This window comes from Ovis canadensis, chromosome 1, assembly GCF_042477335.2.
Source record: "Ovis canadensis isolate MfBH-ARS-UI-01 breed Bighorn chromosome 1, ARS-UI_OviCan_v2, whole genome shotgun sequence".
NCBI classification, from domain to species: Eukaryota; Metazoa; Chordata; class Mammalia; order Artiodactyla; family Bovidae; genus Ovis; species Ovis canadensis.
Genome location: NC_091245.1, coordinates 20731600 through 20744061, shown reverse-complemented (window position 1 = coordinate 20744061; position 12462 = coordinate 20731600). Strand labels below are relative to the sequence as shown.

Sequence of the window (12462 nt, the reverse complement as noted above, 5' to 3'; positions counted from 1 at the left end):
ATTCTGAAAATCTAAGTAGGTTTGAGGGCTAACAAATTTTTGTGGTTTTGACAACGTGGAATGAAGATCCTTCTGGATTTAGACAGGTTCCCTATGTTTAGTGGATCTCTATGTTTTTTTTTTTTTCGCCTTGCTCTGGGCATGTGGGATCTTAGTTCACTGACCAGGGATTGAACCCACGTCCTCTGAATTGGAAATGTGGACTGGACTGGACTGCCAGGGAAGTCCTGTGGACCTCTGTATTGGATGATACCTTTTTCTTTATCGCCGGTAGTCAGTTTTGTGCTTCAAAAATCTGTCCAAATCTATTAGTTCTTGGAAGTTTCACTGAAGTCCCATGAAGTTTTCCCCTAATTGCATCAACATTCATATATGTTTCTTCATTTTCTACTTTCTTCCATAATGTACTTGCCTTAATTTTCTAATAGAAAACATAGCTTTTCAACTTGAATTTATATTCATTTTTAGCTAAATAAGTAATACATGCATATATTTTCTTTGTAACACATTTAAACAATATGCATAAGTAAAGTCCCTTTTGACTATCAGATTCATTAATCCCAATCTTCTGTGCTCATTCCCAGAAGCTGTTATTATTGCAAGCTTAACTAGTATCACAACATTCATATTGCTTATTGTTTGTCCTTTTCTAGATGGCTAATTCCAGAAAATTTAAGCCAAATCTTGTACTGCTTTTCTGTTTATATCCTCCCCCCGTACCTCTGCCACCAAAAAGAGAAAAAGAAAAAAGCACTACCCCGAAAGAAATTACCTGGATAAATGAATGATGCCCTGGCCCTTAAAAACTGTGTTAGAATTATCATTTAACTCACCATTCTTGCTGTTGTTTTTATTTTCATTGCGCTCTTATGATGTGCCAGGCCTTTTATTTAGGTACTGCAAAATAAAAATTAATACAGTATAGATCCTGGTCCAAAATGCTTTGTAGCCTAGTGAGGATATATTTATGCACAGAACTATGTCTTGAGTGGTATTCTGTTGTTCTGAGGCAATATGAAGAAGGAAACCACAAACAGTTCCTAGAGACAGACAAGATGTCAGACAGGAAGGGGATATTTGAGTATGGCCTTCAAAGATAGGTAGAATTTGAGGGGCTAGAAGAAAGAGGAAAATATTTTATGCACATGAAAGATATACAGTGTTATGAACATGTTCATATCCTTGTCCAGTTGTTTAGAAAGTAGAGTTTTTTATGATTAATTTGAAACAACTTTTTTATCCCTAAATTTCACACATTGTTTTATCAAAGTTTCTTAAAAGCAGACATTAAAAAAAAAAGACCTCAAGAGTGATAGTTTTCAGATGATGAAAAAAAGAAAAAGAGGAATGACTTTCAGAATGGAGAGCCCTTATGAAAAAACAGATGTCTTCTGTAAATAAAGCTGGAAAAATACTGTCAGTGTGTTCTTTGTATATAAATGTCTCTTTTAACTTATCCACCCAGGATCTGAAAAGGAAAGCCACTTCTTTTTCATCAGTCACGAGGTACATGACAACAGAATCATTGATGCACTAGGAAGAGAGTTGGGTTCCAAATCTCACTCAGGGATCTAGAAGAGGGGAGAGACAGCTGGTGTTGTGCTCAGTTCTTCTGATCAGAGTTCCTGTGGCTCTGAGTGTTTTAATTCTTCCTTCCCCTTCTTCTGTCTAGATACTCTGAAACATTGTTTCTTTGAGTTTTAAGATAAGCTGTGTTGTCTGTCCTATATTAATAGCTATACTAAACTCCTGAGGCTGTTGTCCTGTCAAAGAATTTCTGGAGATTGAAGAGTTAAGTAGATTTTTGTGTTTTCTATTGGAATTTCCACTTGGTGAAGTAGAAATAATATCCTGAAATGATACTCTGAAAGTCCATAAAATGATGACAGTTGTGTATGGCATGTCCCTGTTGTATATGATCTGAAATGAATTTTTTTTAACTAGTAAATAATGAGGTCTTTGGTACTTTGTAACTTTTCTACAGCCTCATTCATAATTGCTAAGTAGGAAACACATATCTAAGTGAATAATTGAGCTTCTTTTGGTTAAGACAAAATATTTTCTGTCATTTTGTTAGTCTCTCATTTTGATTCTCATTTTGATACCACTGAGACTACTTTTATTTTTATTTATTTTTTTTTTTGACTGGATAGTGCATTTTATTATTATTATTTTTTTTAATTTTAAAATCTTTAATTCTTACATGCGTTCCCAAACATGAACCCCCCTCCCACCTCCCTCCCCACAACATCTCTCTGGGTCATCCCCATGCACCAGCCCCAAGCATGCTGCACCCTACGTCAGACATGGACTGGCGATTCAATTCTTACATGATAGTATACATGTTAGAATTCCCATTCTCCCAAATCATCCCACCCTCTCCCTCTCCCTCTGAGTCCAAAAGTCCGTTATACACATCTGTGTCTTTTTTCATGTCTTGCATACAGGGTCGTCATTGCCATCTTCCTAAATTCCATATATATGTGTTAGTATACTGTATTGGTGTTTTTCTTTCTAAGATCTAAATGTAAGATCAGAAACTATAAAACTCCGAGAGGAGAATATAGGCAAAACACTCTCAGAAATAAATCACAGCAGGATCCTCTATGATCCACCTCCCAGAATTCTGGAAATAAAAGCAAAAATAAACAAATGGGATCTAATTAAAATTAAAAGCTTCTGCACAACAAAGGAAAATATAAGCAAGGTGAAAAGACAGCCTTCTGAATGGGAGAAAATAATAGCAAATGAAGCAACTGACAAACAACTAATCTCAAAAATATACAAGCAACTTATGCAGCTCAACTCCAGAAAAATAAACGACCCAAATCAAAAAATGGGCCAAAGAACTAAATAGACATTTCTCCAAAGAAGACATACGGATGGCTAACAAACACATGAAAAGATGCTCAACATCACTCATTATTAGAGAAATGCAAATCAAAACCACAATGAGGTACCACTTCACACCAGTCAGAATGGCTGCGATCCAAAAATCTGCAAGCAATAAATGCTGGAGAGGGTGTGGAGAAAAGGGAACCCTCCTACACTGTTGGTGGGAATGCAAACTAGCACAGCCACTATGGAGAACAGTGTGGAGATTCCTTAAAAAATTGCAAATAGAACTACCTTATGACCCAGCAATCCCACTGCTGGGCATACACACCGAGGAAACCAGAATTGAAAGAGACACATGTACCCCAATGTTCATCGCAGTGCTGTTTATAATAGCCAGGACATGGAAACAACCTAGATGTCCATCAGCAGATGAATGGATAAGCAAGCTGTGGTACATATACACAATGGAGTATTACTCAGCCGTTAAAAAGAATTCATTTGAATCAGTTCTGATGAGATGGATGAAACTGGAGCCAATTATACAGAGTGAGACTACTTTTAGAGACTGAAAACATAGTTATTTTTCTTGCAGGTGAAGTGTTGAGTTTTTTAAACCTGTGGAGTATGCATTGAAATTATATAATAATATTTTTACATGTAAAATAGATTGAGTTCTACAGTGGATGAATGTTTTAGAAGTAGACTTTGCTCTGTGTATATGGGTAATGGTGTAAGTGGTGTGGCTCAGGTTTTTTGTATCTGATTTGATTGTAAATGATTATAAGGAACTTTGGGTTGCATTACTCAATATTAGGTCCAGAAGATCCACTGCCTTCTTTCTATATTTAATATGCAATAATATTTTCTGTATAGATATACATTTTATGGTGCTTGGGAGAGATTTTGAGGATGTGGGTTTAGTGTTCTATAAAGACAGTTTTATAGTTCATTAAATGTTACATAAGCCTTGTGAATGAATCTTTTCTCTGCACAATTAAAACTCCACGAAAGAGACTTTCTGCTTAGTGTCCTAAGGCTCAGAAGCATTGGCCGTGAGGAACCAGCCTAATACATTTTCCCCATTTTTCTCTAAGGTATTTTTTTTAAGACATGATGATTTTTTCCTTTTTTTTTTTAAGTAAACTTTTTATTTTGTATTGAAGTATAGCCAATTAACAATGTTGTGATAGTTTCAGGTGGACAGCAAAGTAAGAAGTCATGATTTCTTGAGGTATAATCATATTTTCTAGCCAGCTTAATATGAAACAGTTTTGGTGTTCAAAGGAATAAATCCATCTTTGTTAATGGATGTGAAACCCTATGTAATCAGAGTTTATAGAAAAACATCCTTTACCATGTCTGTTTTATCTGAATTGACAGTAAAACATCTCAGCATGCTCTACATGTGGAGACTTTGACCTCATATATAGCTGCTGTCCTTGAGTCTCTTGTTCTATTTTATTTTCTAGGTGCGCCACCGAGCTTCCGGCCAGGTGATGGCTCTTAAGATGAACACGTTGAGCAGTAACCGGGCAAACATGCTGAAAGAAGTGCAGCTCATGAATAGACTCTCCCATCCCAACATCCTTAGGTAATGGCTTTTCCTTCCTTCCAGAGATCAGCGAGAAAGCTGAAACATTATTGGAGACTTGTTAGAATAGTAGTAATAGCTGAAAAGAGGGATTCCAGGTTTCATGCTGAAGCTGTCTTGCTGGAATTTAGCTGTGCTGTAGGTCTTTTTCTACCTATTGAAACAATTTTCTGGTAATTAACTGCATTTAGTAAGGCAACTTTGGGGACTTCCCTTGGTAGAGCCAGAAAGCTTTCTTGGAGGAGGTTGACTCAAATTGGAACGTGAAGTTTAATAGGATTTTAGAAGATAGGGAAGGAACTCAGAAAGGAACAAAATTGTTGTTGTTCAGTCGCTGAATTGTGTCTGACTCTTTGTGACCCCGTGGACTGCAGCACACCAGGCTTCCCTGTCCTTCACTATCTCCTGGAGTTTGCTCAAACTCATGTCCATTGAGTTGGTGATGCCATCCAATCATCTCATCCTCTGTCTTCCCCTTTTCCTTCTGCCTTCAATCTTTCCCAGCATCAGGGTCTTTTCCAGTGAGTTGGCTCTTTGCATCAGGTGGCCAGAGTATTGGAGCTTCACCTTCAGCGTGAGTCCTTCCATGAATATTCAGGGTTGATTTCCTTTAAGTCACTGGTTTGAGTTCCTGGCTGTCCAAGGGATTCTCAGGAGTCTTCTAGAAACTCAGGAACAAAATAATAACAAATAAAGCATAAAGGTAAAAGTACAAGGCTTTTTAAGGAGTCAGTGAATTAAAAGCCCATTTGGCTCTGGAGTATGCAGAAGAGGAGAAAACTAATGCTCCTACTGAAACCCTTAAGAAAAAATGAAGGAATTTTGAGGACTTCACTGGTGGACAGTGGCTAAGACTCCTCGCTTCCTATGCAGGGGGCCTGGACTTGATCTCTAGTTAGGGAATTAGATCCTGCATGCCACAACTAAAGATTCTATATTCCGCAAGTAAAAGATCCCACATGCCACAACAAAGATGGAAGATTGTGTGTGCTGCCACTATGACTGGCACAGTCAAAATAAATAAAATTAGAAAACAAATATATGTTTGAAATGGGAAGGAATTTTGCAGAGCTGAATATCAAGTGCCTGTGAAAGAAATTTGCCCAAAAGATCCTTCAAAAGGTAAGGAATGAAGCTTATCTGTAAAGAAGCTAAGTGCTCTCACAAAGAGTATAGGCAGATGTACAGAACTGAGATTCTGATGGCTTGGATGGCAAGAAAAGCTGGCAGCTTCTGTGCACCTGCAGAGCCCAAACTGGCATTTGTCGTCAGGATCAGAGGCATCGGTGTTGTTCAGTTCACAGATCTGAAAGACGATGTAACTTCTTCACCTCTGTCAAGTCTTCAATGGCACCTTCGTTAAGATCAGCTATGCTCCATTTAACATGCCAAGGACCATGGAACCATAGATTGCATGGGGGTAACCGAACCTGCAGTCAGTAGATGAATTGATCTACAGATGTGGTTATGACAAAATCAACAAGAAGCAAATTTCCCTGACAGATAACACATGGATTGCCTGATGTCTTGGTAAATATAACATTATCTACATGGAGGATCTGATTTATAAGACCCATACTGTTGGAAAATTCTTCAAAGAAGGAAACAACTTCCTGTGGCCATTCAAATTCTCTTCTCCATGAGGTGGAATGAAGGAAAAGACCACCCATTTTATTGAAGGTAGAGATGCTGGCCACAGGGAAGACTAGATCAACAGGTTGTTCAAAGGATGAACTAAGATATCTACTATGATTATTTTTGTGATCTGGTCAGGAAGTAAATAGAGCAATTTATTGGACTGAAAAAAATTTTGTTAATAATAAAAGCAATGAGAAAACCATTTATTGAAGTCTTCCTTGTATGCTGGACGTTTTGCCTGTTTAAAGATTTAATTTTCACAATTTTTCTCCATTGAAGAAACTGAGGCCAAGAGATTATGTGTTGTCTGAGGTCTGTAACTTTGAGGTAGGACACTTTCTACCATGTTTCTCCTAGAAGAACTTTTTCTTTCATGTCTCTCCTAAAGGATTTGACAGGATAGCATTGGTAGATAAATGTGGAAAGGTAGAGCTGGGCCATTCTATGCAGAAATATTTTGCCCAAAGCCAAGAAGATTATATTTTATGTTTTATGTGTTGAATTCTGAACAGGGATTAGATGACAGAGGGTAACTAATGGCAAATTCAAAATGGTTTAATGATGGGGAGACTGGTGGCCAAGAGATCAGTTAGGGGACATCTACAGTGTTTGAGATGGTTGAGTCTTTTTTTTTTCTTTCTACTATTTAATGTATAGTATACCGTATATAGTATATGTTGTTTAGTTGCTAAATTGTGTTCAACTCTTTGCAGCCCCATGGGTTGTAGCCCGTCAGGCTCCTCTGTCCATGGAATTTCCCAGGCAAGAATACTGGAGTGTGTTGCCGTTTCCTCAAGATGGCTGAGTCTTGATTTGATGTTCTGCTTAGGAATTTTTAAGCTGATTATATTTTCGTCTTGTTTAAAAAATAGTGTTTTATTATTATTGATACATCATCACTGTGGATCATTGAGAAAATAGTATTCTCAAAAACAGGAAAATAAAAAATGGTCCTTAATCTCAGCATCTGGGCATCAAGCTCATATTAACATTTGGTATATATTCTGCCAGTCTTCTTTATTCATCACTTCTTTTTTTATTCTCTTCACTATGAACTTGACTCGTAATTGCATGGGAAGATGAACTCTAAACAAATTTTATTTCCTGACAGCAAAGTTTTAAAGATGTAGTTGTTATATAAAGAAGTAGAATACTATAGTGTACTGATTAAAAATAGAGGCTCTGGATTCCAGATCAAGCTGCCTGAATTCAAATCCTGGATCTTTGGAAAGTTATTTAACCTCTGACATCCTTAGTTTTCCCATCTATAATGAGGATAATGACCTTAAATTCCTCATAGAGTTGTTATTGAGGATCAATTTAATTCATATAAAGCACCTTGGAATAGTACTTGGTTTTTGTTAAGTGTCCAGTAAATGTTAGCTTTTATTATTAGTTTCTTTTCCTCTAGTGAGTTCTTTAAATGGCTCACTGCATTCCATCTGTCTTTTATCATTCATTCACTCACCAAACATTTGTTGAGGGTTTACTGCTGTTTCTAATACATTCACGAGTTTTCTGCTAGAGTGATGCTGTTGAATAGAATAGAACTTTCTAAAATGATGGAAATGTTCTTTATCTGTGCTGTTCAATAGCTTCATGTGGCTGATGAGCATTGAAATGTGGCTAGTACAAAGAAGGAACTAAATTTTTTATTTGATTTTATTTAAATTGCCACTGGAAGCTTAGCAGCTACTATATTGGACAATCCTGGGCTTTCAGTCTATATGTACATCTTTGCTCTTGTTGAATACCATTCCTATTCTGATATCTCCTTGGTCTGCTTTCTCAGTCTATCTTTTTTTTTGCCTCGTTGTTCAGGAATGACACACCCTTCCCTTTTAACTTACAAAAAATCATATTCTTTGCTGTGAGCTAAGTTTTCTAACATATAAAATATAATGTTAATTCTATCTTGATCTTCACAATAAGCTAACAAATGAGATAATGTATATAAAGTCTATAGATCTGTTATAATCCATAGTAAGCATATAATACATGAAAATTATTATAATGATTATTAACCATGGTGGGTTTGCATTTTGATGGTGACATTTTTTGTCCATAAGCCATCTGTCTCAAATATAGTGCAGTTATAACCTGGAAGTGGATTACTTTTTAAAAGAAGTTCTAGTTGTTTTTATTTTTCATGTTTTCATGCCTTTACTTTCATTGTATATTTTGAATACAACAGAAGGAAATTATCCTATCAAGGGGGCCTAGGACAAGCAGAGTCCTCTTGGCTTTTGTTAACCAGAGGAGTCCCATAGCAGTAAAAGCATTTATTATACCTCCTTAGGACTGATGTTGAAGCTGAAACTCCAGTACTCTGGCCACTTGATGCGAAGAGCTGACTCATTTGAAAAGACCCTGATGTTGGGAGGGATTGGGGGCAGGAGAAGAAAGGGATAACAGAGATGGCTGGATGGCATCACTGACTCGATGGACATGAGTTTGAGTGAACTCCAGGAGTTGGTGATGGACAGGGAGGCCTGGTATGCTGCACTCCATGGGGTCACAAAGAGTCGGACACGACTGAGCGACTGAACTGAACTGAACTGAGGATGCCTAACTGTGTTCCAGTCTCAAATTCTTAGAATTTTTATTTCCTTAATGCTTTTCTGTGTGGATCACAATAAACTGTGGAAAATTCTGAAAGAGATGGGAATACCAGACCACCTGACCTGTCTCTTGAGAAACCTATATGCAGGTCAGGAAGCAACAGTTAGAACTGGACATGGAACAACAGACTGGTTCCAAATAGGAAAAGGCTATATATTGTCACCCTGCTTATTTAACTTCTATGCAGAGTACATCATGAGAAACACTGGGCTGGAGGAAGCATAAGCTGGAATCAAGATTGCCAGGAGAAATACAGTAACCTCAGATATGCAGATAACATCACCCTTATGGCAGAAAGTGAAGAAGAACTAAAGACCCTCTTGATGAAAGTGAAAGAGGAGAGTGAAAAAGTTGGCTTAAAGCTCAACATTCAGAAAACTAATATCATGGCATCCAGTCCCATCACTTCCTGGCAAATAGATGGGTAAACAGTGGAAACAGTGGCTGACTTTATTTTTGGGGGCTCCAAAATCATTGCAGATGGTGATTGCAGTCATGAAATTAAAAGATGCTTACTCCTTGGAAGGGAAGTTATGACCAACCTAGACAGCATGTTAAAAAGCAGAGACATTACTTTGTCAACAAAGGTCCTTATAGTCAAGGTTTTTCCAGTAGTCATGTATGGATGTGAGAGTTGGACTATAAAGAAAGCTGCGTGCCGAAGAATTGATGCTTTTGAACTGTGGTGCTGGAGAAGACTCTTGAGAGTCCCTTGGACTGCAAGGATATCCAACCAGTCCATCCTAAAGGAGATCAGACCTGGGTATTCATTGGTAGGACTGATTTTGAAGCTGCAACTCCAATACTTTGGCCACCTGATGCGAAGAGCTGACTCATTTGAAAAGACCCTGATGCTGGGAAAGATTGAGGGCAGGAGGAGAAGGGGATGACAGAGGATGAGATGGTTGGATGGCATCGCCGACTCAATGGACATGGTTTTGGATGGACTCCGGCAGTTGGTGATGGACAGGGAGGCCTGGTGTGCTGCGATTCATGGGGTCACAAAGAGTCGGACACCACTGTGCGACTGAACTGAACTGAATGCCTTTTTTTTTTTTTTTTTTTTTGCTGAAGCAAGGAATACAACTTTATTGGAAAGCTAGGCGTCCTAGAAGATGGCAGGCTAGTGCCCCCACGTATCATCTTATCTGGGTCTGAATGCCAGTTTCTTTTATAGACAGAGAAGAGTAGGAGGTGAGGAAAGTGAAACTGACACCGCTCAGTCGTGTCCGACTCTTTGCGACCCCATGGACAGGCTCCAGTCCATGGGATTTTCCAGGCAAGGGTGCTGGAGTGGGCTGCCATTTCCTTCTCCATGAATGCTTTTCTAGTTGTCTTACAAATTTACTGTTCATACTTACTATTTTTGTGATTCAAATTTTTTGTTCCTATTTGTTAGTATGGCTCTTAGCCTATTTTCAAGCTGTTAGTATAGGTTAGTTTGTTTTTAGAGGTACAAAAGCTGAGACAGAAATATGCACCAAAGTTTTCCTTCAAGATGGGATTTAAATTGGGAAGAATCCATCTCTTGGAACCCTAGGATTTTACCAACTTGCGTCCTCAGGGGCTTAACCTCAGGAGGGAGGTGGCTGAGCAGATGAGCCTTTCGGTTTCCATCTCTGCCTCATCCAGCCAGAGAAGCTGTTTTATACTGAACTTCCATCTAAGAGTTTTGCAGAAAAGATCTCCTACTTAAAAACAAAGAAAAAGTTGAAAATTGCTACATTAGTGATTTTGAAGGTGTACTTGGGGAAAAAAAGGTTATCTGCGTGTGCTGCCAGATGGTGGGCATCTGATCTTCTGGGCATGAATTGGTCCTCTGCTGGCACAGCTATTCTGTGCCCAGCATGAGTGAATGAGCTGAACCTTTGCAGTTTTATTTCTCTCTTTTTCTTGACCCTAGCCTCCCTATTTCCTCTTTTCTTTTTATCTTTCTCCCTCCTAAGATTTCTAGTTGGAAGGAAGAGAGTGGCCCTGGTGAGACACAGAGGCAAGTAGATGTGTATATTTTGTTTGTGTGTATGTATTTTTTTAATACATGGATACGGTTAAGATTGTTTTATCATCAGTTGCTCTAACTTATCGGTTGAAGAAAAGAACAATAAAATGCTTTGTTGAGGGCAGGGACCGATAGTTTGGACCTCTTGTGAATAAGGTTGTTTATGCCAGGAAGTCTTATGCTCAAAGATCTGTAATCCAGTTCTGTGCCCCGCTCACTTCCACTCCCCAATGGCCTTTTTGAGGACCTGTACCAAGATTTGTTCTCATACCTCCTTGTTATTCTTCACGCCATGAGAAATTTAATATTTCTTTTAGACTCCTTGTTGACAATCTCATGTTTACTTCTTTTTAGGCCACATTCTGAATTTATTTTCCTATCTACCTATTTTTATTCAGAATCCATATTCAACAATATGATTGCCATTTTGTTAAAATGAAGAATATGCTTTCAAATCACCAAATATTTATTTAGAACTACTCAGTCCAACCCCATGCTAGGTAATACCATGGTGAATAGATGAAAAGTAGAGAGAGGGCTGTTATCTCCCAGATGGTCTCCTTAGAAAGCAAGCTGTATACCTAGGAAACAGACTAATATCTGCTAATGCTATGAGGATGTGTCAGAGTATTTTCCCAACCTCATTATTAAGATAGCAGTCTTTCCAGTTACCCATTATGAAAATCCCAAACTCATCTCTAGTTATTCCTTTTATTCCTTGCTTCTAATCAGAAACTAAGCTCTTGATTTTAAACTTTCAAAGACTTTAGCATCTTCTTTTTCCCCTATGCATCTGTCAGTTCAATCCTCTTCACTTTTGCCTTGAATGAATTGCCCTCCTTTTTACTTTTCCTGATACATAGCTCTAACCGTATAGCTTATACAAAGACCTGGCTCATTGGGAAAGACCCTGATTCTGGGAAAGCAAAAGGAGAAGAGAAGGGAAGGCAAAAGGAGGAGAGAGCAGCAGAGGATGAGTGCGTTAGATAGAATCATTGACTCAATGAACATGAATTTGAGCAAACTCCAGGAGATAGTGAAGAACAAGGAAGCCTGGTGTGCTGCAATTCATGGGGTTACAAAGAGTTGGACACAACTTAGCGACTGAATATTTCTTAAAAACTTTTTGTGGCTCCCATTTATTTCAGAATTGAATCAGAAATTCTTTAGACAGACAGCTAATGTCTGCTCTGTTTTTCTAGCCTTATCTTCAGCTATTCTTATGCACATTCTTATGCACTCTGTGATTTCCTAATTGTGTTCTCTTGGACAAGTTATTTGACCTCTGGGCTTTGGTTTTCCCTTTTGTTAAATGAGGAGAATGGATCAGCTTAGAAATCATACGGAATTAATGTTGAATAGTTTTTAAATGATCAGGTTTGAAAAATATATCATCTCAGGGTGCGTTTGCATTATGTGTGTGCACATGTTGTTCAGAATAAATGGGAAGCATTTAAAAATGATGGATTAAAGTTCACCTTTTTGATTTTATCATTGTAATCCTAGTGAGTAACTAAATGAGAGTGTCAATATAGCCATCAAAGCAAATTTTAATACTTGAACATTGGTAAGGGGAATCTTATTATTGTTTTCTCTTCTCTGTACTAAGCTAGAAAGTCTGATAACTTATGAATTGAGTCTGAGTTCTAATTTCACATAACCAGAAAGTTTTTGTTTAAAATAAATGTGGAATAAGCTTCAGTACTATTTATGTCATTGTCTGTGGATAGTGAAGTAGTGTAACCCCAGAAAGAAGGTGATTTTTAAGAAATTT

General features: G+C 37.9%; 1 protein-coding gene across 6 annotated transcripts in view; it reads left to right on the top strand.

Moving 5' to 3' along the window:
* Nucleotides 1-12462, top strand: part of TESK2 (testis associated actin remodelling kinase 2) — a 141134-nt gene that overhangs the window by 66465 nt on the left and 62207 nt on the right. For all 6 annotated transcript variants that reach the window (XM_069589539.1, XM_069589553.1, XM_069589544.1 and 3 more), the window contains exon 3: nt 4308-4429. In XM_069589539.1, the coding sequence (XP_069445640.1) occupies nt 4308-4429 (122 nt within the window). The remainder of the gene's footprint in view (nt 1-4307; nt 4430-12462) is intronic.